The following is a 25,999-nucleotide window of genomic DNA, read 5'->3' on the forward strand; positions in this document are numbered from 1 at the left end:
ACTCTATCTGCAATACAACTGGGGCAAATAGACACATATAAACCAGTTGGTTGAAACAGTAGACGAAGGTGGGACATCAGAAAAAAGTTGAACATACGATCCCTTAAACATTTTGAGTTCAAAATATATAAATGCACACTCATGTGCCGAACTGTAGAGATCAGCATCTGCTCTGGGGAGTGTCGACCCCCTGATAGGGCATCCATCAGCTGCCTTTCTTGAGTTCCAATATCTTTTTTTTTTTGAGTTCCAGTATCTTTAAAGAAGAAAGAGAACTGAAGACTTGAGTGAAACAATCCAAGTGTGGAATTTTTACTGCACTCCCCAAACCCCAAATCTTAGTTGTCCTGTTCACACCTATTTTGGCAGATTTTTTTAATGGCTCATCTTTTTTAAGTCTTTCAAAAGCTTGAAATTCCTGGGAATTCTTTTTTCGTCCTTCATAGTGCAACAGTTTTTGTAATTTTTAGTTGATGTATATAACTTTACAATGCTAACCACAGTAGTATAAACAGACTTGAGAATAAAGCACATTCACTTTTGGTGAGTTCAAGTGGGGTGGGGGCAAAAGTAAGCTAGTCCTGGAGGAAGTGGTGGACTGCAGCGTGTGGGCTCAGCGGTGGCCACATCAGTTTTACGGAGGGAATGGAGTTGACTAATCCATCAAATTGCTCAAGTGGAAGGCACACAAAAATGCTCTTAGAGACATCATGCTTACTACATACAATATACGAATATATACAGACATACATATGTGTGTGTGAAATATTCTACTACTTGGTTTTATGGCAGGAGTGGATTTTAAGTTTTATCAAATGTCCTACTTGCACCGGTTAAAAGGATTCTGATTTTTCTCATCTGATTAATAAATATGATGAAATACAGTACATTAAAAAGAACTGAAATATCCTTATATTCCTAGAATAAATCTCACTTGTCATGGTATATTATTTTAATGGCCTCTCTTTACCAATATTTTATTTAAGAATCTATATTCATAAGTGAGACTGATATAAAGCTTTTTTAAAAATTATCTTTTTTCTCAGAATACTGTTGCTTTTCTCACTGAAGTTATTTTTTTTATATCAATATAACATGAATACAGACACTTGCAAAAAAGGCTACTTCCATTTAACTGAATGATTATGCTACATAAAAAATTTTTTTTTCAGAGTTGGTTGAGTACAATGGTTTGATATTTTTAATACTACTATGAGGAAAATCAATATTAGGTTTTTAGAGACTTCCAATCAAAGGAGGGAATTCTATTTCAAGAACATCATGGAGGTAAAACCAGCAGAGGAAGAGGCCATGTGTAATTTTACATATACTTTTCTCTCTCCTTCCAAAAATTTTATAGCAATTGTTTTCAGAAAGAACTCTGACTTGATGAATACAAGGACAGGCTTACAATAGAAATAAGTCAACTAAAAGCCAACCCCTTAGTAAGTCTTCATAGGCCTCAAAATAACCCCTTTTTGAATGGTAAGATTAAAAAAATAATTAGCCATGTATATGAAGTGAAGCAGCAAAGCATGTATTTTTAAATGAAGAACTTTTTTTTTAAATGCAGATGCATTCCACTTTTTTTTTTTTAAGATTTTATTTTATTTATGAGAGACAGAGAGAGAGAGAGAGAGAGGCAGAGACACAGGCAGAGGGAGAAGCAGACCTCACTGAGCAGGGAGCCCAATATGGGACTCGATCCCAGGTCTCCAGGATCACACTCTGGGCTGAAGGCGGCGCTAAACTGCTGAGCCACCAAGGCTGCCCAAGAAGAAACATTTTTAAGGAGTCTCCTCCTGAAATATCTTATTCAGTTATATCTGCCGTTTTATCACTTAACACAAAAAATAAATAAACTTGTCTCTTTCTCTCAAAATATATCTAAATTAATTAAGTGGGCAGTCGTCTTTTTTACTGCTTCACTAGGTTTTGTTATTTTAATGGCTTGAATATAAAATTGTTTTTATAGACTGCTGAGTTCTAGCTCTGAATGAAAATAGTAAGTCATAAAGGTTTTGTTTCTGTTGTGACTGATGGATTATCAAAGGGAAGAAGGGAGTGTTGACAGAGACCGGGGATTCTTTTCAGCCCTCACACTTGGCTTTCTTGCAAGCTGGAAGAGAATCCTCATCTGCTTCTGATGGCCGAGGTTTCTTCACTGTGGAAATAATTCCAAAAGCAGTTTTTCTCGTTTCTGTAAAACAGACAGGGAAACCATAGGGCTTGAAGTTAAGACATGATTTAAAAAGTGGTGGTTTAACATGTATCACCATGTTACTTTGACTTATAACATTAGTAAATGATAAAACCAGAATGAATGGCTATGGATACTGATGCTATTCATTGTTATTATCCTTTTCCCCATATATATATATATATATATATATATATATATATATATATATATATCAGTATATTATTCACATCTAATTTATTCTAAAGGGTAAAACTGCAGGGCAGGTTCTAATGGTCTGTGCGTGGTATCTTGTGTAGCCAGAACTCAAGTCACAGGCTTTGGTATAGCAGATGTCTTACGTATGGTAGAAAGGCAGATGAATCAAAACAGCCCAGCTGACAGCCAACCGCATCCCTCCTAAGGTGTGCTTACTTATGTGTGCTTACTTGATCATACAGCACGTACCATATCTGGGTCTCTCACTGAGTCATCAATGCACCTCCAAAGAATCAATCATATTGCACTGTCAACACCCAGCAATGCCTGGTTATCTAACAGGTGTTCAAGAAATCCTTGTTGAGTGAATGAGAAGATCAAACTCACATGTTTATTGATCTCTCATATATTAGTGACAATGGATAAAGAATGGGAATTATTAGGTATCAGGTCAGGCTGGAGGCAGAGTTCAACTTAAATCTATCCAATTTCAGCTAAAAATATACTACTGGGCCAGGCTGTGTGTCATCTACACAAGACATTGAGATGCCTGCCACAGTGCTTCTTCCCACCACACACTGAGATGAAAGCACATTAGGGGCAAATATAATAGGAATGGAAGCACCCATAGGAAAAAACTCTGCTTGGATGAATTAGGAAGGTATCATAACAAAAGTGACATTAGGAATACAGAAGAAGGAAAAGGTTCCTTTGCAAAGGCATGGAGAGAAAAGAAGAACCCAGTAAGTTAAGATGACAATAAACTGCTATGAAGGAATGTGAAAAAATTAGGGGTAAATGGGGATGGACGGGTAGCTTGTGAAGGGCCACGATGCCATGAAAAGATCCACATTTGGTCCTCATGAAATAAGGAAGGACTAGGGAGGAGAGAGAGAGAGAAGTCCATCAGCTACAAAGAAGATAGAATCAAAAGAACATGAACATAAATTATGTTCATTAAATATAAGAATTATTCCTTGTAGTAATAAAAGTAAAGTCAATTCTAAAGCATTACATAAGCATTGCCTTCTCATTTATCAGGGTTAATTTTCCAAGTCTACTAAATCTTTGCTGGTTATTGAAAGCATTTTAATTGATAAAAGGGACAAACTTCTCTCAAGGTCATTAAAATGCCAACTTCCCTTGTCCCTTCTCTACAACCTCCTTAGAATTGCTATTCACTCGTTTCTGGAACATTGAAGGCCCCACATAATTCTGATTCCCTATAGCGAGCCTTCCAGTGTTGAATGGCAGCTAATGCGTGTCCTAAGTCTTCAGTTTCCAGGTATCCATTCCAGCACTGCTTCTGACAATCTCTCTCATGATAAGGTCTCCTCTAAGACCCTATTAACCATCTTGTGGTAGTGGTGCAGTGCACTGCTGTCCTTCTTAAAAATGTGGCACTTGGATGATACACATTCCAGCTGGGACTTCATCAGTGTAGAGGGTAATCATGAGACTTGGAATCCCCTTGCTTCAGATTTCTTTATTTCTTCTAGTACAACTTGAGGCTGAATTAGCAATCTTTGGAATCTACCACACTGCAGTCTAATATTGATCCCAATGTTAACTAAAACCAGGACTGTCACAAAAGGGTGAATAGTAATGCTACCTAAAGTCTGTAAGGCTTCCTTTAGTTTAGTTTCTATAAAAGCTTATAATATATTATATATATAATAATACATATATCTCCTCTGTTGAACAGGTGAGTTTTTTGAAGTCAAATACAGAACTTCACATTATTCCCATTATATTTTCTTTCTTTTTCCTTTCCTTTCCTTCCTTTTCCTTTTCCTTTTCCTTTTCCTTTTCCTTTTCCTTTTCCTCTATCTATCTATCTATCTATCTATCTATCTATCTATCTGAAAGAGAGAACACAAGTAGGAGGCAGGAAGAAGGAAAAGCAGATTCCCCACTGAGTAGGGAGCCTGAGGTAGAGCTCGATCCCGGGACCCTGGAATCATAACCTGAGCTGAAGGCAGATGTTTAACTGACTGAGCCAATCAGGCACCCCTCCTATTATATTTTCTTATTAGTTTCCCTTTCTTGTTCTAGTCTACTTTGGAACACCAATTGTTATCCAGAATCTGGATGATTCCTTATGTTCATTTAATACAGGCAAAAATAGGGGCACCTGGGTGGCTCAGTAGGTTAAGTGTCTACCTTCAGCTCAGGTCATGATCCCAGGGTCCTGGAATCAAGCACTGCATCCAGCTTCCTACTCAGAGGGGGGCCTGCTTCTTCCTCTCCAGGTCTCACCCCTGTGCACCTGTGCGCGCTCTCTCAAATAAATAAAGTCTTTAAAAAGAATAAAACAGACAAAAATAATGGCAAAACAACCAAAGCATGAACCAACTATTCCCTAATTTCAAGAAAATATTGATAAAGTCCTAATTAATTTGGCCATTCTCAGAGCTTATGTGATGGGGTCTAGGCTATATCATAATCTCAAACTAAAAATGTTGAAAACAGAAACAAAATCATCTAAGTTATGGTAAGTCAATACAGGAATTAGTTCTTCCAAGTGGAGATCAGATCATTAAAATCAAGACACAACACAAGGCCTACATAACTCACCTATTCATATGCCAGATAACCTAGTTTACATGTAGCCCTGTTCTGAAGTTTAAAATTCATCTAGGTGATAGCAAGTAAACCATTGTGACCACTACTACTAGAGCTAAAAATCACAGAGAGATTGAAGATAAAACAGCATATTCAAAGTGTAAATATTTTTCTTTCTTTCTTTCTTTTTTTTAAAGTGAAGGAACAGAGACAGCAGGTTTTGAAGATTTTATTTATATATCTATTTATTTGAGAGAGAGAGAGAAGAGGAGGGAGGGGCAGAGGGAGAGGGACAAGCCAACTCCACGCTCAGCACAGAGCCTGACTCAGGGCTTGATCCCACGATCCTGATCATGATCTGAGCTGAAATCAAGAGTCAGGCACTTAACTGACTGAGCCACCCAGGCATCTCTTAATCTTTTTCTTTTATTTTCATTCTCCAAAATCTTGGCATATCAAATACTTCTAGTTTAATTTTTATCATCTGATTAGTAAGAAGTTCAGTGGCTTTAAGTAGTGGAATTAAGGTGAGGAGATAGATATACGTAAATGAAATGTGAGTAAAAAATATACAGTCTGCATATAGTTGAGCATGTAAACAAAAAAAAATGAGAAAAAGAACAATGAGTTGTAATAAATGTGAAAAGTTTACTACTTGAGTTTGTAAGTTTGTTAAAATGTATTTGCTACTTTTGTGTTCCTAAAATGGCTTAAAACCAACTTTTCATGTTTTAGTTCTTGAAAACTGATTTTCAACAGGAGAAGCACGCCTCTCTGGAGAGAAGCAGGGAGAAAGGGAGATTGGAAGCCTCCCAAAATGTGGACAGGGACACACATGCAGAGCTTGAAAGACACATTCGATACTCATTTCTGTAAAGCAGACTGTGTTCACAGAGTACACAAAGTAAAGCCTAAAGGGTGAAAAGCACTGATAGGTAGAGTTAAAACAGGCTGAGCAAAGATGGTCCTAAAGGAGTTTGCAGAGCAGGAGAGTAAAAGTAAACTTGGCTCCATTGTCTGATTTAAAAAGACTGGTTCCTAACAGGGCCATTTGGTGTTTTTATTGAAAGAACTGGCTCACCTCCGTGCAGAAGCGCTGCTCGGCAGTTAGTCGACACTGCAGCCTTGGCATCACTTTCAGACAGCCCAAACAGCAATCCTCTGGTGGGGTCATTAAAGCTTTCAACCCAGTGTCAGACAAGGATACAAGACTAACAGAATAACTGCCAACTCCAGCTGACCTGGCCATACCAAGACAGACCTTTATTCTACAGCAGTTCTTAGCCTGAATGGAACAGGCATCTGTGGAGAGACTCGCTCTAAGCTTTTATAATATAGAGTCCCTGTTCCCCTTTTTCTATTTCACCCTTAATCCAGAAAACAAAAGGATGGAACTCTACAAAGTATGTAATTTGTTTTTGACGGTTTTAATCGGTAAACTTACAGTAAAATTAAAAAAACCCAAAACCTTGTTAAACTATAATATCACAACAAATTCCAAATTTCCTAAAATAATACTTCAACAACTTGTAACACATAAAAGGATACAGGTTTGCCACATCGTATGGGCCTCTTATTTCTAAAGGCTAAAATAAAGTGAACAAAAAATAGACAGGAGAGAAGTTATTCATAACATTTCAATGATTTCATTTGTAATAAATTAATAGGATGCTTAAGTATTAAAAAATAAAGGAGTCAACTGCACCAATTTAAGTCCTTATAATTTTGATGGTTTTCTTGAGTTTCTAAAAGAACTCTAAAAGCATTTTGTAACAGCATAAAGAAAAAACTTCACATAAACCTGCAGACCAAGAGAAATGGAAATACATTTTACTCTTTGGCAACTGCAGTGAGCACATGCAGCTCAAAATGAAAACAGGCAATAAGTGTTCGTTACATTACTAATCATTTTTCCTCTAGAAGTGTTTCAAAGTTTTATAACTCGAAAAGTGAAAACAAAGTAGTCAGGCCAGACTTACCCTTTCTGCAGCACTAGATATAATCACATTCTGCAAAATAGAAAGTGATCAACATTAATCTCAGATAAGCGGAAAAAAAGTTGAAAAGTCTTCTAATACATATAGCCAGTAATCACTTTTTAACATTTAAGGCTCTACAAATACCAACTTCTTTTAAAGATAAGGGAAGGAATCAAAGTCAAAGAAAGACCTTAGGACCAACAGCAGCCTATATAACAAGAAACAGAATAAGCCTTTCCACCAGATTTTACAAAAGATGAATTCATTTAAAAAACTAGTTGAAAAGGTCATATAATCTTAATTCAGTTTACTGATGACAAATAAGTGTTATTGAGACCATTCTTTTTTTTTTTTTTTTTTTTTGAGACCATTCTTTTCATGGTAGGTAAACTACAAATTCCTTATTGGAAGATAAAGGGTTTCAACACATCTTCCCCATCCCACCGCCCCTTGCATTTTTCTTCCTTTGATGTTTTTCTTTAGAACTTGCAGGGCTCCTTGACATGGCATAACTTGTTTCTGGACCTTGAGAACTTTCTGCTTGCAGGAAAAGGAATCAATTAAACAATTCCAGTAATGTTAATAATAAGAATAAACTGCTAGATTTGAAAAACACCCTGAAATTAGGGAACCATACCTTTCCTTTGCAAACTTGCATCAAATTGAGGGCATTGGAAATTGTGTACCTTCTCATTGTGGAATCTTTGATAGCAGGGCTGTAGACAAGTTCAAAGCACACACCTCGGTCAACTGCCTTCACGGGAGATAAAGAAAATAAAGTGTCCAGGATAAACACACGCTGTCCTACTTTATTTTCATGAAGACTCTCTCTCCCTCATCTCCTTCCTCAACCCCTCAACCCCACCATCCACCTCTTGCATGTCAAGGTATAGCCTTAAACAAAAGCAGATTCATGCCTGAAGACACCATCCACAGGAGAAGGCAGACGTGTGGCTCTATTTGATCAATAGTTTCTCTCAGCTGTAGGGAAGCTGACTTTATAGAAATAGGAATCATGAGGAGGCTATGGAGAGCAAAGTCCCAGTGGGGTGGCAGACGGGCCTTCCTCTTCTTCCCTGAACTATTAAAAGGAAAATGGAGATGTGCTCCCTACACTTAGGGTAAACTGTTTATAAACACATAAACCAAAGAAAAGTAATATGACCCAAGAACGAAGAGACAGAAATGAAGAGCTGAAAAAGCTCTAGGAACAGAGATGGGAAGGCCCCTCGGGTAAGTCAGTTATTATAGACATTAAATGAAGGAAGTACTATGTGTCAGGTACTGTGCTAACAGAGTCTCATGTACTTATTTAACCCTTATGATACCTTTATAAGGCATTGTGGCAGAGACAGCTAACTGCCCCCAATATCTGTTCCCCCTCCTTTTTTCCTAATAGAGTCCCTGAGTTTTGGCTAGGCTCATGGATGGAAGAAGCCTGGGTTCTTGACAATTTCATTCAGCTCACCAGACAAACTTGGTATTTTACATGAGAAAAAGAAACTTCTTTCCTTCGTAAGGCATTCTTAATAGGTAGGCATCCACAGGTAAGAAAACAGCCTGGAACGTGTGGAAACAGAATTGAAATCTACCACTATACTGTCCATCTTTTCTGAGGAACAACTCAGTATCTTTATCCATCCACAACAGATATGTGTTCAGCCAACCTTGTGTGGAAATGGTGAGCAAAAGCTGACAAGGTTCCTCCCGTTTCAGAGCTTATAGTTTACTAGGTAGGCTACCAAATAACTACACAAAAACATAACATTTCAACTGTGCTAATAAGTGCTATTGAGGAGTTTGGGAGTAGATGAGGAAGAGACTGAGAAAATAGTAGAGAAAGGAGCATTTTCATAGGAAAGAGGACATGCAAAGGTTGCAGGGAGTGTGGGAGCATGGAGAGGAGGTCATGGGCTGGGGAAGACAGAGTCAGGGGGCCCCCTGTGGTGGCAACAGAGGCTAAGGAGGATGGGAAGGGCCAACTGTGCAAGGACTGGAGGCAGCACTCATTTTAGCAGGGGGAAGCATCTGAAGGATGGGCAAGGCCAAGTCACTTGGTTGCAGTGGTCTTCTGAATGAACTAAGGAAAGACAGTGGACACAAGCCAGGCAGTACTGGGCTGCCAGTCCAAGTCTGCGCCTGGCGGATGAGTTTCTATTACCCAGAGGATGAGCTGGGAGTGGTCAGCTGTGCTGCTGGAGGTCTCTCCTCCTGAATGTTCACAGGGAATGGAAAAACCCGCCTTCTTCCAGCACTGGCAGCCCACCTTGATTTAACTCAGGTGTACGAGGAAGGCTCCTACTTCCCCCACCCCGGGAACAGAGATTTCCTTTCTCCCATCTCCCAATCTTCTCTTCCTTAACTTTTCCTCTTGCCTTAAGGCTCTGAGATTTTATTGTAGATTTCCTTACATATCTGATATTAGTTAAAATTCACATGCTATTTTCCATACTGCAACCTTTCCTGACAACTTTTTCCCACCTCTAATCCTTGGGCTTGTGTTGATTATTTCTGGGAATGATGTCTGATATTCTTTGTGCCATAAAGTATACCTCAGTCTCCCTGCCTGTGTGGTACACTTCTTGAGAGCTGGTGTCAAGATACTTCTTTGTAACACACAACTGCCTTTTATACAAAGAGTGTTTAATATATTTATATTCTGAGTAGATAAATAGTAGCTTCTGGAAAAGAGGTTATGTAAATAGTGCTATTCACTAGGGATTATTCATGTAAAAGAAACCAGGATGAATTTGGCTAATTATTCAACAGATAAACCTAAACACTTCCTTCAGCCATATTCTCAACTATTCCCTTGGCTACTTTTCTACCCAAACTACTAATTAGTCAAAGAAGCTGACATTTTTTTCATCATCATTCTATTTACTGAACTAAAACACAAGGCAGTAGGATAGAGAAGAGGGGAAATAAAAGATGTGGATGATACACCGAACTGGGAGTGGGAGACCAGGTCATAAAGTATTCCTAACTGTATCTAAAATTTTAGCCACCCCCCGGGGTTGAAATAAAAATAATAACTCCTCTCTCTCTCTTTCCTTTTTTTTTTTTTTTTTGGAGGGAGGAGAATGACAATTATCAGCTTAATTGATTTTGCTTTTAGTACATTAATCAAGTTCACTATTAAACAGCTAAGAAAAGTCTGAGACAGAGAAATTATACATAATGCACTATTGAAGGTTGTGAATATCTTTCATAATACCATATTTTAAATTTTTTAGATAGATAAAATACAGACTCATTACCTGGGCCTGCTTCTAAGACCATTCTAATGTAAATTGCTTTAAGCTCATCAAATGATTGTTCATAACAGCCTCTTCATAAAGAATGACAGTGTCTGCCTGATTGGCTTTTGTTCACATCTCTGACCAAGGTTCTGGAATAGGCAGATGATCAGATTTACTAATGAGAAATAACAGTTATAATCATGCTACAAGCCAAGGACAGGTGTGTAATACTTGAATCAATAAAGACTGGTGGTAAAATTCCAAGAACTAAGCAAAGCTTAAAACGACAGGAAGAAAATAGAGAGTTGATTACTAGGACAATATACAGAGTCTCTGTTAATTTCATAAAAATTCTTTATTGAATTCAAAAGGATTCAACACCCTTTTGGTAATTATTATTTAAGACACGTAATTTGTTCATCTAATTCACAAATGAAAGTAACATAAGAAAGCAATGAAGTCTTACTTGTACCTCTGCTCGCATTGGCCCCATCCCCACCTCCCCTTTCTAATCATTTCTGTGTCTTCTTCCAGTACAGTCTTATTCTTCATACAAACACAAGCCAAATATGAATATATATTATTTTTTCTCTCTTACCCAAAAGGTAGCCTACCATATTTTTGGTCTGACTTGAGGGGTCTTCCATGTCAGCTCCATAACTTCTGCATTCTGGGTTATAGCAGAATGGTATTTCACTACAGAGCTATGGCATGTAATTAACCAAGCCTCTACCAATAGACTTTGGGTTGTTTCAATATTATAGGTAGAATAAACACTAAAGTGGGATTGCTGGGTATTATGGGTTGAGTTGTGTCCCCCCTCCCCACCCTCCTAAAAAGTATGCTGAAATGCTAACCCTCTGTATACCTTAGAATGTGACCTTATTTAGAAACAAGGCTCTTGCAAATGTAATTAGTTCAGCTGAGGTTACTGGAGTAAGGTGGGCCCCTGATCCCAAGACTGGTGTCCTCACAAAATGATGACTATGTGAAGACACAGAGATATACAGGCAGAACACAGGAAGAACACACTGTGAGGCAAAGCCAGAGACTGTGGAGTCATATAGCTGCAAGCCAAAGACCACCAAAGATTACCAGCACACCAGAAGCCAGGAAGAGGCAGAGAAGGATTCCCTTCCGGGTTTCCCTTCCTGATAATATCATTTCAGACTTCTAGCCTCCAGAAGTGTGAGACAATGAACTGCAGTTGTTTTAGGCCAACTAGTTTGTGGTGCTTTATTATGGCAGCCCCAGAAAACTAATATACAAGGTCAGAAGGTCAAGCGATTGTAATTTTATTTTATTTTATTTTAGAGTTAGCTATATTTTATTTTCTTTAATATATGTATTTTATTGGAGTTCAATTTGCCAACATATAGTATAACACCTGTGCTCTTCCTGTCACATGCAGTTGTAATTTTAAAGGTTGTTGCCAAATTATCCACTTCCCCATAAGGATTGTTCCAATTTACATGTTACAACAATATATGAGAATATCTGCTTTTCCTCATTCTTAAGGCAGACTGTATCAGCAAACTCCCGGGTTTGTGCCAATCAATTAGGTGATTTTAATGTGAATTTTTCCCACTGATGAATTTAAATATCTTCCATTTGTGAGGGCCATTTGGATTTCCTTTCCTGTGAAATGTCTTCTCACATTCTTAACCCATTTTTGGGGATTGTTCATTCGTGTTTTTTAGCTTTTCATTTTCTAAGAGCTTTTTATACATTAGGGAGATTAAATTTTTATCTTTGATACATATGAAAATATTTTCACCAGTCTTTTAACTTTCTTTGTTTTTTTTCTGCCACACAAAAATTGTTGGTACCAACAAGTTTGCTAGCACTGCTCTAAGCTCTGGATCGATAAAGCACTCAACACACTGAGGTTCACAATATGTGTGATGAAAAAAGTTTATAGAGCACTCACACCCAACACAAGTATATATGGCATGATTCCTAGAACAACTTCACTGCTTCGGGCACTATTTACTGGACATTTCTCAGTGGGGACTAATTGAATCATAAAGACAGAAATGGATTATAGTTAAAGGAAGTGCTGAGAGGAAAACATCAGGGAATGTAACACATATAAGCGCTGAAATAACTCCATAAACTTGAAGTCATTGTTGAATGGCAATAACGCTGAAAAAAATCAAAGGGAAGATAAAGATATGTGTGCTGCTTAGAAAAAATTCTTCTCAAAATCTGAATTCCTAAAGATCATGTTTTGAAATACAAAATTATTCTATGCTTAACAAAGAGCTCTGCTGTAAAGTAATTTTAAATAGCGTTTCCCAGTGGGAAATGACATTGGATTTAGAATCAGAGCTTGAATGCAATTTCCAAGTCAGCTTTTGAGGAAGTGTGAGCCACAAACTACCTGAGTCTTGACTCTTCATCTGCATAATGGAGATAATTCACATCTACCCACCCTACAGCTGCTGGGCTAGAGCAGGTTGGAAAGTGCCTAAACCATAGAATAAGGAATGAGAAGTCATCTGATTGTCCAAGAACAGGCGCTGAATTCAATTTTTTTTGAAACCCAACTCTCACATGGTAAGGCTGTAATTTCCATAGAATTTGACTCTAGAAGAGGTTTGTGGATTTTAGAGGGAATTACATAACTGATATCATGCACGTGATACTGTAAGCACGTGATGAAGACAACTGAGGCGCTGTGAGCTCTAAGTTGCATAAATGGAGTGCTCTGGTGTGCTGCTCTAGCTCCCGGGCCCTCCTTCATAACCGTAACCGTCATTGTCTTCTAACTTTATTGTCTTCTAACTATATTTACTGACAAATATAATTGTACATATTTAAAGTGTACAATCCAATGATTTGAAACACATCTATGTTGTGAAATGATGACTAAGATCCACATAATTTGCACATACATCACCTGACATAGTTAATGTAGTCAATTTTTTTTTTTTAAAGAATGCTTAGGATCTATTCTCAACAACTTTCAAGTACACGACCCTGTACTATTAACTACAGTCACCCAAACACATTAGATCCTCAGAAGTTATTCTTCTTGTAACTGAAAATTTGTATGCCTCTAACCTTCTGAGCTGACAACTGTCACATGGGTTAAGGCCTCTAAGTAAAAGACTAATGAATTAATGTTCCTCCTTTTCACCACCACAAAAGGGTACAAATCCTATCCAAATAAAGATCTGTGTCCAATAAAGTGATCCTTATAAAGCCAACCTATCAACTTTTAATGACCAAAGACAAGTTTACTCTCAAGTCCACAGGGCATACAAAAACTGGGACTTAAGACTTAACTGTTACCCACATTTACCACATGTTCTATACTTCCACGGTGAACATATTTTCATGTTTTAATGTAATCACACAGTTCCATATCTTTAATAGATATTAGATACAAATAATACATATCCGTACAATACTTATTCACCCTAAACAGTAAGCTAGCTTCATGTTTCCAGTTTTCTCTTTCAAATGAAAAATGCTTGGTAAATAAATAGGGACTTTTCTGCTTCCTGACCAGTTCACACCACAGCCTACTTCTATACTAGATGAAGACTAAAAATAATCTTGCACAGCCTTTCCTTCCACTCCATCATCTAGTTTTTATTAAACAACATATGTAAAATGTTCACACCAGATTTTTCAAAAGGCAGACACTGCGTTAAATACTGCATATCCCTCTCGCTTGTCAAATTTTTACTTTTCAGAATTCTTAAATTGAAATATATGGGAATTAAGCCAAAGATATCCATCAAACAGCAGTTTTCCTGAACATACAGCTGGGACTGGAGGGTGGGTGGTTCTACTGCCACTGTCCCTGATGCCATCCTGCTCATGCTGCCCTACTGCCCCATTTCCCTCCCTGTCTATGCTCCCTGCCAGATGCTGCAACTAGCTGAAGACATGACAGGCAGGATTTGGCTATGTTCCCTAGACTGCACTTTGATATACTAAATTAGACATATATTTGTTTAATTGACAAATTTTAAGGAGCATCCATTATAGGCAAGATATCCGGGTATTAAAAAGGCCTACCCCATAGTTGGTGCGCTCTAGCTCACAATCTGGATTGAACAGTTAGGGCATGTTCGTAAGAAACTGAATGAAAACCCTTGCCAAGACAGCCACTGAGAAGCTCACTACTGCTGTAGGACATAAGGAGTATGTGCTGGGTACTGCTGTCCGTCCATCCTATGGACTTGGCCTTAGCATCACATGCTACCGTCTCCTCCCAACCAAGGACACAGAACCCTATGTGGATTTACTCAGGCAAAGGAGTCTAGAAAATGGCTTTCCTTGTACATTAAGACAAAGAGAAAAGTAACAAAGCTGCAGGTCGAATAACAATTTATAGAGTGGCTGCACCCCCTAACTCCAGATACTAGACTGGTAGTTTGAGGCTGGTAAAAAGCCTTGGCAAACTTCTTAACAGAGATTATTACCTCTGGAGAGGAATAATATGTGAGGCCAATGAGACTGCCATCACTTCGGGTACTGTATTAGTTTTGTCTTTCATCGCAGGGACCTGGAGCATCTCAGAGATCTCATCTGATAGGGTATCAACCAGAAGTGTCCCAACCCCGTGACTGATGAGCTGAATGGCTTCTCCTTGCTAGCCTCCATTTTACCATATTTCTTAGGTGAGCTGCTTAACAACATAGATTTCCAACTTGAAAATGTGATGAGTCGGGGTTTTTTTTTTAAGGGTTTATTTATTTATTTCTAAGTACCAGCAAGAACATAGAAAACAATGACTTGAGCTTAATAAATACTGTTTTATGTTAGGTAGCACTCTCTGTATCAGAAAAGAGCTAGTTTAGAGTTTTCCCTTTACATATATGACTTTAAAAATTTTTGAGTGCTTTTCAAGTTCTTTAGTAGCATATTTTTAGGGGTGGAACATAAGCCAACTTAAATTTTTCCACACGGATTCAATTTTTGCACCCCACATAGATCAATGTTCTGTCTCCCCCCATTCTTGGCACTGGGCCAATTCTTTCGCAGCAGCGACAGCGAAACAAAGCTCTAGGAAGTTGTGATCCTATAGAGACAGAAGAGGGAAGTTATCGATCTTGAGAAAGGGCATAAATTTTTAATTTTCCAATTCTGATAGGATTTGATATGTAACCTGGACTGTCTGCAAAACCCTCTGTCTCCTTCAAGAGGAGTTTTTGAGAATGGGAGGGCAGGTTTGGAAGCCTCTATTCTAAAACAGCATCCTCACCCTTCCAGAGGATCGGCTGCCCCTGCGAACAGTTGACAGTCCTACTGACCTGGCAGCCACTGATCTGAAGTACCACCACCTTTATGATGGAAGAAGACTGGCAGGAAGGTGTGACAGATGGAAGATAAAGGGTAGGGAAAAGCAAAAGAAACTATGTAGAAAGGTAATGAGAAGAATTCTATTGCAGAAGGAACAAAAACTTCCCTGAACACATGGCTACTCTCTTAGGTTGTTGTAAAAGTAACCCTGGGCTTCTGTGGGAACCAGCCAGTTTCAGCGCAGATTTTCATGTTGCTTGGACCTTGCCCATGGCCCCCCTCCTTCCTGTTGTCCACCCTCCGTGCTCGCTGTCTGGGGATCCCTCAACATACTTTTTCCCCTATCTCTTCTTTCTGGACTGCTCTATCCCCTTAATATTCAGTGCTCAGGCACTAAGTATCTGCCATTACCGGCTATCCTCTTAAGAAATATCCTTCATCAACTTTGGTTTGTAAGGCCTTTTAGAAACATCTTAATTTACTGGATAGCTTTTAAGTTTCCATTCTACCTTTAGGCAGCTTTCAAAAATAAAACCCTCTTTTCTAAACTGCCTATTTATCACTTAACCTTCGGTTTTTCCTTCTCAAGAACGCTAGGTCCTTTTGCCCCTTTTCCAACTTGTTAATGTGGGTTTGTGTAGATTCACAGAGAGAAAGGGAAGTATAACACTTACCACATTAATAGGGGGTCTTTTGAAGTAAAACGGTAGTTTCTCTGTTACAGTTATGCAGACTAAATCCACATCTAAATGTGTACAAGCAACCTGTCAAGAAGAAAAAAACCCAAACAGGTAAAGCCAAAAGAAAAAATGGCACATGTTTAGAATGGAAGATATAGTCAAACCCGATTTAGAGAAATATAAATAGACATGGTTTGCTCCATGGGCATCATAATGGTTCTGTGTTGAAGTGTATTTGTCAGTCATGAGCCATTCCTTCACATTTGGTTTGAATGGTTTAATTGTAATCTAGCTGGAGCACAGTGGTATGTCCATGGATCATCTCAACAGAGCCTAGAGATCCTGTAACTCATGGTCCTCCATAAGGATGGGTTGCTAAGAGAGGCTCAGTTTCTGGAAGGTTACTTCAGATTGTTCCAGAAAAGAGGCAACTAGCTGTTCTGAAATTCAAGAAAAAACATAAGCCAAAGGAATATATGCATGGTCCATTTATTCCACAGATTATTTTTGTGCCACACATTGTCCCAGGCCTGGGGCTCCTATCAGACTAATGAATGGCTGGAGGAATACTAACATGGCCCTACTGATGGCATTTTGTTCCAACTCTAAGAGATAGAGTCTACATAAATGGTCAAAGCAGAGCTTACAAATCAAATGGTACTGAATGTATTTTTTCAGCTTTTAATTTCCCTTTCCTTTGTTCTAATTTTTGTTCTTTTTATTGATCAATACTTTCTTTGGATTGACTTCCAAAAGAGGTTTGAAATGGCTTACAAAGAACACAAAGATACAAAAGAAAATGGGATCCCTGGGTGGCGCAGCGGTTTGGCGCCTGCCTTTGGCCCAGGGCGCGATCCTGGAGACCCAGGATCGAATCCCACATCAGGCTCCCGGTGCATGGAGCCTGCTTCTCCCTCTGCCTATGTCTCTGTCTCTCTCTCTCTCTCTGTGACTATCATAAATAAATAAAAATTAAAAAAAAAAAAAAAAAAAAAAAAAAAAAAGAAAATGAATAGATAAGAAAACAGGGTAAATGGAAAATCAGGGAAACAAAGCTGGGAAAAGATTACGAGCATAATAGTAGAGGCCAAACCACTGCTAGAAGATGCATATCTGGCTCTGATTTGGCTATTACTTTATTTATAGTGACAGAAAGAATTGGCTGTTTTGTATTGTATTAAAAATAAGCCTGGACAGCCCTGGTGGCGCAGCGGTTTAGTGCCGCCTGCAGCCCAGGGTGTGATCCTGGAGACCCGGGATCAAGTCCCACGTCAGGCTCCCCGCATGGAGCCTGTTTCTCCCTCTGCCTGTGTCTCTGCCTCTCTCTCTTTCTATGAATAAATAAATAAATCTTTAAAAAAAAATAAGCCTTAATGACAATACTGGTGTATACAGGCCTGATGAACAAATTAAAAATGCAAGGTTGGCTATGCTGGCAAACCAACATCAAGGCTATAGACAAAGGAATGGCAGAGTGAGTGAAGAGAGGTAAAGAGCAGGTAATAATATCACCCATAGGATGAGCCTGGACTTTTAGCAGTAATGGGAATGTCACATCTTGCCTCTTTTCTTCAGAATTCCCACTTTGGTCATTGCTATCCCTACTCCAGGGCTTTAGGAAGCAAGCAATGATCAGAGGCTGTCTGGCTTTAGACAGTCACAGTAACTTAGTAAGCCTGGGAAGTAATGCTGTTTTGGCAGGCAGAAACACTTGGCTCATAAAAAAATCTGGCCATCTCAAGTGCTATACAGCTGTCCACCTCATAAAAGACTCACTGAAAATTGGTAAGAATGAACAAAGAGCTCTGAATAGAAGATAAAACAAGTTCAGCTTCTGGTCATCATTTTTAAGGCATCAGAACAACAAAGATCCAAAAGTTCAGTAAGCCACCGCTAACAAGAAAATGAGTAAACAGGCACTTGCAGGGTCTTTAAATCAGTGGTGTCTTGAAAAGCATTTTAGAAGTAGGCATCAAAAATTTAAATGCACACATCAGCAATTTCACCTGTAGGAATGTATCCTATAGAGAGCCTCTAGAAATATATTCTATAGCCATATGCCCTACAAATTTTCAAGAATATTAGTGCAACAACAGTCATTCCAATACCAATCACAAGACTAGACACAACCAAATATCCCTCTATTTTACTTTAAAAAATTATAGTCCCTTTATACAACAGAACATGCAGACTCCTTCAAGGGCATGAGGTACATCTCTAATTGATATCATGGAGTCTTATACACTGTTAGGTAAAAAATACACTGTTAGGTGAAAAGAAAAGCATGGTGTTAGGGAGGAAGGATAGAGGGAGGAAGAGGGGAATGAAGGAAGGAAGGATTATGTAAATAATTACTCTTGAGAAAATACACAGAAACTATTAGTAGTGGTTGCCTCAGGAGAAAAGGGAGAGTGTCAGGTGGGAAGAAAGTGTACTTTTCAACACACATCCCTTTGTACTGTTTGAACTTATAATCACTGTTTTTCATTTAAAAAAAAAAAAAAGATTTTTAAAAAAGTCCATTAAGCATTCTTCCCCAGAATAAAGCTAAATTAGGTTACTTTCTAATTTATGTATTGCTCATTTCCCCCCTCTTATATAGCTATTAAAAAATATATATACAGCTTATGTAGCTTATAGCAGCTAATTAAAAAATTTCCTTTGTGTTGGTGTAAGTACACGTTACAATAAACATTCAATTACAAAGGATAGCTCCACTTGGCTCCCTCTAATACTTCAAACTTAAAATGTCTCTAACTGAATTCTTTTGTTATTTAACTTTCTATTAATCCAAATGTTTGGGACACCTGGGTGGCTCAGTGGTTGAGCGGCTGCCTTCAGCCCAGGGCGTGATCCTGGGGTCCCTGGATCGAGTCCCACATCGGGCTCCCTGCATGGAGCCTACTTCTCTCTCTGCCTGTGTCTCTGCCCCTGTGTGTGTGTGTGTCTCTCATGAATAAATAAATAAAATCTTAAAAAAAAACCCAAATGTTTAATTGACATATTTAGAGAACTATAAAATAAGAGCTAATTTTACATTATAATGACATACTTCCTAAATCACTAAAACAGATTAAATTATGTTCAAATAATATTTGCAGTTAAGAACCTTTTGGCAAGTTGCATATGAATTCATAGCAATTGATCTTCACCTTTTTGGGCCAAGGACTCTTATGAGGATTTAAGGAAAGCATATTCCCCAAACTTCACATACCTACAAATACATTTACTTTAGATTCTACAGAACTAGGGGAACAGGAGGGTGGGAGTTCAGTCTCCCCCAGAGTCCCTCCCTGGGTGTCAAGCTAATACATATTGGTACTTTATGACAAATAATATGCAAGGGAGGGCTAGGCTTACCCAGAGAAAAGAGAGATATCCATAAATAGTACCTCTCAATCTGAAGTGTGTGTGTATATAAATTCCCCTGAAAAATTTATTTAAAATGGAAATGATCAGGCCTTACTCCCAGGAATAAATTCAATAGTAAGTAGGGCCTAATAACCTACATTTTAACAAACAGCCCTGTCACTTCTGAAGCTGGTGGAGCCAGACCACAGCTTGAGAAGCACTGCTCTGAAAGGTACACTCTCTCCTTAAGAACCCTAGGCATTGCGAGCATATTCTACAGCAGTGCTTTTAGAGGGTTAAGGCATGGATTTTGGAAGGACGAAGAAAACAGATCTTCTATTTCCATTTATTTTTTTAATTCGTTCTCTTAAAATTTATTTTGTGTGTGTACATTTCATAAATCACATGGGTATAGAACATACTCATAATTTATAAAATAAACAATGTATTGGGGATACAAGCTCAGTATTTTTTTTAAATTGATAGAGTATAAAGTCAAAGGACTTTGAAGACCACTGGACTAAATAACTTGAATTCTCCTCACCCTGTTGAGTTGCTTTAAATCCTAAATGGGAGTAACTAACTCAGAAGTTCCTGAAGCTTCTACGTAATGCTGTCTGCCAAATTCCACTGCCATCTCTCATCCCAAGAAGCCCTGGCTAATGGACTCCCCTTACAATCTTTCATCTCTGCTCTATCCCCTAGGGTAACTGTGGAGAGGGAGGGTTTATCCATGAGACATCTTCCAGATACTCTGAATGGAAAATCATATGTTATTTCCAATGGAAACAATGCTATTTAAGGTGGTTTGATTTTAAACACTAATTGTTAACATGTGTGTGTGTGTGCGTATGCTTTTATGACTCATTTTAGAGACCTTAGTTTTAGCATATCACATCTACAGGGATGCTCGTTTAAATTCTAGATAATCTACTTAAAAACCAAACAAATAAAATCACTTATAGAATACAACCTGCTAAGTAACGGCTTGCATTTGACCCAATTCCAAACCATGATATACTTTTAAAACCTTTATGATTAAAAGAAAAATGTCTTTTAAAATTGATTTTCAATAGAAAACAGGGAGAGTGCTAACTTTGTGTCTTAATGAAAGGGGAAAATGTGGACAGATAAGAGGAAGATGTTTCAATTTTAAAAATTGTTTCCATGTAACTTTCTGAGTATATATGCACAGTCAATTCCAAGCAAATACCTTGTGTGTTATTTATAGCTTTATTCCATTTTCCAGAGTGTTTCTTACAGTTCTACCAACCATATAAAGCATGTGTTCATGCTTTTGAATTCACACTTTTGAATAATCTGAGAAAAACAAGTACAGCTGACCCGTGAACAACATGGGGCTGAGGGGTGCCACCCCCCTTAGTCAAAAATCTACATACAACTTGATTCCCCAAAAACTTAATTTCTGTTGACCAGAAGCTTTCCCGGTAACATAAACAGTTGATGAACATGTTTGTATGTTGTATGCATTATATACCATATTCTTACAACAAAGTTAGCCAGACAACAAAAGTCATTAAAAAAAAAATCACAAGGAAAATATATTTATAGTACCGTACTGTGTTTATTGAAAAAAATCTGCATAATAGAGAACCCGTGCAGCTCAAGTCCATGTTGTTCAAGGGCCAAATGTAATAAAATAATGTCACTAAGTGAAATTTTAATGTATTCTAAAACCCAAAAGTCCTAGTTCTACTATATAATATACTGCCTGAGAGTTACAGCAAATTATTTAGCCTAAGTCTCAACTTTCTCTTCTAAAAAAAGGAGGATAATAAAATATATTTGCCCTGTTTATTCTCAGGATTGTTATACTAAAGATAAGAAATATGTAGAAGTCTTTGGAAGGATATATAAACATATGCCTCCCCACCATATTATATTTTAAGTATTTTGTTTCTCTGATTACACAAGTAAACAGGTGTGCACTTCAGAGTCAATTCAAAAAATAAATGGGCAACAAAAATTAGGGACACTGCCAATTTTCACTCTACATTATAACTGAGTGGCTACTACTCAGTAAGAAAACAAACTTGCTAATGTAGATATGCTCACCTTCTTCCTTAGAGTTTCAATACAGAATGGCAATCTCCTATGAAACTTTAAAAAAAACAAACAAACAAAAAACCCCAAAACAGTTACTCTAACTCCAAACCTAATGCATCAGAATCTCTAGTGGTGGAGATGTGAACGTGCCTGATTTTTAAAAGTTCCACAGGGGCTTCTGATAACTGAGAACCACTTGATCCTACTCACCTTTTTCTGAAACAAAATTCTTGAGAATTACTATATAAATGAGCATTTTATGAAGGGAGTCACCAAATTAAAAAAAAAAAAAGCATTCACAGATCATTTGTCCTATTTCCTTGAATTAATATAAACAATTAAGCATTGATAGTTGCCTTAAAAACTAAATTTAATCACACATCAGCCTCCCTAGTCAACAGCTCCATCTACTGGATAAACTCAAGGAAAATCTTCCTATAATTTTACAACAGATTTTGCTTAAAAATGAACGAGCCTATAAAATTAAAACATCAAAGATCAGTATATTTCTGTTCTGCAGTATCCATTTGGTGGATATAGTTTTAGTAGATGGCTATTTTCTTGAATCTAGATAAAGACAACATTCAAAACTTTCTAAAAGTAGCTATGCCTGTTTACACAATAAAACATATTCCTAAAAACTGTTATTACGGTTGATGGTTTTTCTTTTTCTGTAATCATTTAAAACATGCAAAGTGAAAAAAATAAAATAAAATATCCAGTGTGTTCTTTCTCAACTTGTCAAAATGATCTTACATGTTCAACAACTTTCCTTCCTGGTAAGTCACAAAAGAAATTAAATTCATAAAGGTTCAAGGAACACAAAGGGGAACAGTATCAGCAGATGGCTGATTTAGAAGAATTTCTGGAAGACGGAAAGGCTGATATGATCATGCTGGCACATGGACCACACTTAAGAGCATGCAAAGGAGAAAGCCAGAACAGAGATGAGATATTTTATGCCGCAGAACTTTGCACCTTTCTTCCCTCATAAGCAGCAGTGAATAGTACAAAGGGCAGCAACTAAAGCGATTTCACAGCTTTGAAGGAGATAGACCAACATTTACCTAAGAGACATTTCGAATGAATGAAGCAAAGATAAAGAATGAGAAAACCTGAGGGTCTCTTTCAATCTGAGTCCATCAAATATCCCACAAGATGACTAAAACAAAATAAAACAAAACAACACATGCCACCTAAGCACCCCCTCATGAAATTTCAGAATTCCAAGTATAAATGTTTTAAAAGTTTCCAGATGGAGTGAAACAGGTCACCTGCAAAAGCGTAACATCAGACTTCTTACGTAAAATAATACATACTATTTCTTTTGCTGTTACTTACATGAAAAAGTTTTTCTGTCTTTGGAAAAACTGCAACAATGTCGTACAGCCGGACCCTTGAAGACGTTGCTCTCTGGTAGTACATAAAGAATGTTATTGTACAACAAAGAGTGCACACATGGAATTCTGACTAGTGGTCTAGCTGGCTTATATTTGAATCATGTAACATCTCTTAAATGCCACTTCTGCTTTGTCTTTTGACAGAAAAGACTGCCTAAGCACATGAGATTTTAGATTCCACCCATCACCCACCTTCCCACATTGTTATACTTTAACTATGTACCAAACTGTGCTTGAAATATAAAAATCAAAGTGGACAGTTCTTGCTCTTACAAGCAAGTGGAGAAGGTTGCCAGACATTTACTGAGTATCTACTGTGCGCGGGGCATTGGCATATGAGCTCATTTAAGGGTTCTCAATGGAACTCACCAATTTTTGTGTGTGTGTGAGACAAGAAGTACACATACTAAGCATAAGATCAGACTCATGATGAGAATACTGTTAGATATAAATTAAAATGCTAGATGTGCAAGAAAATACCTGATAGTCCTCTGACGGAAGGAGAGGTTTAAGTTATTGCTTAAAAATGAAAATCTCAAACTTACATTATATGTGATGTATAGGGAAAGGCTGGAAAACTATGCAGCTGAGTCTTGAATGTGGGTTTGCACTGCACAGGTCCACCTTATGTGGATTTTAAAAAAAATACAGTACAGTACCATAAGTATATTTTCTTTTTATGATTTTCTTAATAATACTTTCTTTCCTCAAGCTTACTTTATTGTAAGAATACAGTATGTAGTACATGTAACACTAAAATATGTGCTAATAAACTGTTTCTGCTATTAGTAAGGCTTCTGGTCAACAGGAAGGTATTAGTAGTGAAGTTTTTGGGGAGTCAAAAGTTATAAATGGGAGTTTTAACTACATGGGGCAGGGGGCAGTACCCTCAACCTTAGCAATGTTGAAGGGCCAATTTTATGTTCAAACATGTTCTCTGAATGATGGGATAATGTATGATATTTCTTCTTTGCCTCTTTGTACCCTTAAAATTTTTACCTCTTATTTTGTAAAAAGAAAAGGCATTCTAAAAATCAGAGGAGGAAAGGGAAGGAGTGAAGGGAATGTGAAGCAGGCAGGAAGGGCTGCTGGGCAGACACGCTGACACAGGGCAGGCTCCAGGTCTTAGAAAAGTCAGGACTGAGAAGTATGTGCCCTCTGCTTGCTCACTCCCAACTGGAAAGGGGACGAAAAGCCACCAAGATGCTCATGATAACAAAAGAAACTGAACATTTTTTTTTGTCTATGATCCATTAAAAGTCAGCTCCCTTTAGGTCTGCCTGGGCCTAGAGAACCTGCCTTGCAGCTGTATAAAATACCAGCATTTGGCTTTCCACAATTTTTTTTTTTTTCCAGTAATGCTAATTGTCGTGAAGGAGGCCAGCCTTTCCTTGATGATTCCTTTTCTATGGCAGAGAAGTCCACTCCAGCTTAAGATAAAACTGCTCACCTTCTCAGGGATCTCACTTTCTGCCTCCTTCACTAGGTCCTCCCATTGGCAGGCATGCTCCTCTCTCCCACCTAACAAAACCCAGACAGCAGGTTCTTGTCCACCAACCTCCTTGTGTCTTATGTTTCCTATGGGGCCAACTTCTCGAGCTAAGTCAGCATCACACACTTGCCTGCATTTCCGCACATCCCTACCATTTCCATGGGGATGGTTTGTGCTGAGGCAATCAATAACTTCCCTTGTCAATAACCAAGACATGTCTGAGCCCTTCTCCCACTAGCCTGCTCGGGCCTGCTGATGCTGCTCTTTCTTGCTTCTCTTCTCACTTTCCTCATTGTCTTCCCATTCTCACAGTCCTGCCTCAGCCTCCAATCCTAGCTCCTCCTCTTCTACTCCACCATTAAATGCTGAAGTTCCTTAGAACTCTGCCCTAGAACTTCTCTTTACACGCTGCACATGGACCAGGGATTCTTATCCATTGCCATGACTTCATTTACTCTCTACAGAGCGACTGACCGCTTCCAAATCAGTATCTCATTAGACCAGTCTTCTGAGGGCCATACCCCTTTTCTCACCTGTCCATTTGACAAACTCCACTGGAATTCTCATAATAACCCATAACGTTCCAAACACGATGCCCTCAAGCCTGCTCCTTTTTCTATGTCCGGTCTCAGGAAATGGTACCACCATCTACATAGCAGGCTGATCAAGCCATGCCAGGGATTTATCAGACTATATCCAATCACCCATTAAATCCTGTCAATCCTCCACCTCCCACCAAGCCTCTCAAATCCCCGCAACCCCTCTGATCCATTTCCTATAATGCAAACACCATAATTTCACTCCTTCAGTTAAAACCTTCAAGGGTCTCCAATTGCTCACCCAGACCTACCTCCCCAACCTTGTTCCAGATTAGCCAGCTCAATAGGCTCAGCCCCATCGGTGTTGTTTCGTTTCCCAGAAAACACCAGGTTTTCCTTGGATCCAGGACCTGTGCATAATCCACTCTGTCTGTGGGAACACTCTCTCTTCTGCTCAGCACTTATACAACACTTACTGATTCTTCTGGCCCAGGTTGGAACATCAACTTCCTCAGGTGGGCCCCCTTGTTACACACTCCCAGAGCATCCTTTACTTATTACCCCCAACTATTTAAATATTCCTCACATTTTTAATTATCTGTTTAATGCTCGTTTTATCATTAAACGAACTTTGTAAGTTCAACAATTCTATCTCTATTATTCACAGCAATATCCCCAGGACCCACGTTACGCCTGGTTTCATGTGAGTTCAATGAGTAATAGTTGTCAAAGGACTCTTCAATTGTAGTATCCATATTAATGTGTCAATAGTAGAACAGACTGTTAAGCTATATGAATTCCGAAGAGAGGGAGAGTAGGCAGGTGTCATGCCTGGGGGCAGGGAATATAAGAAGGGGATAAGGTGAAAACACTGTTACAACCCTGTTCAACATTAACCAGTACAACTTACAAGGTCAAAAAGAAAAATTAACTTACCAAAACATTGCAGTGAGATGGATCCGAAACAATAATTGTCAGTCTAGTTAAAACTTTAATTGGTCTTGATTTTCCCTATAATCAAAAGCAT

The 25,999-nt window shown here is 38.3% G+C and overlaps 1 protein-coding gene across 2 annotated transcripts in view; it reads right to left on the minus strand.

Annotated features, from left to right (window-relative positions):
• Positions 1-360: 360 nt before the first annotated feature.
• Positions 361-25,999, minus strand: part of RPP30 (ribonuclease P/MRP subunit p30) — a 28,783-nt gene continuing 3,144 nt past the window's right edge. Inside the window, exons 4-11 of one of the 2 annotated variants that reach the window (XM_072806148.1) lie at positions 25,909-25,983; positions 22,883-22,954; positions 16,118-16,207; positions 7,580-7,696; positions 6,943-6,972; positions 6,512-6,549; positions 6,045-6,124; positions 361-2,200 (exon numbers count right to left, since the gene is read on the minus strand). In XM_072806148.1, coding sequence (XP_072662249.1) covers positions 2,091-2,200; positions 6,045-6,124; positions 6,512-6,549; positions 6,943-6,972; positions 7,580-7,696; positions 16,118-16,207; positions 22,883-22,954; positions 25,909-25,983 — 612 coding nt within the window. In that variant the 3' untranslated portion in view covers positions 361-2,090. The remainder of the gene's footprint in view (positions 2,201-6,044; positions 6,125-6,511; positions 6,550-6,942; positions 6,973-7,579; positions 7,697-16,117; positions 16,208-22,882; positions 22,955-25,908; positions 25,984-25,999) is intronic. The other variant, XM_072806149.1, reaches the window with a different exon arrangement.

Source organism: Canis lupus, chromosome 29 (assembly GCF_048164855.1).
Source record: "Canis lupus baileyi chromosome 29, mCanLup2.hap1, whole genome shotgun sequence".
In the NCBI taxonomy this organism is placed as follows: domain Eukaryota; kingdom Metazoa; phylum Chordata; class Mammalia; order Carnivora; family Canidae; genus Canis; species Canis lupus.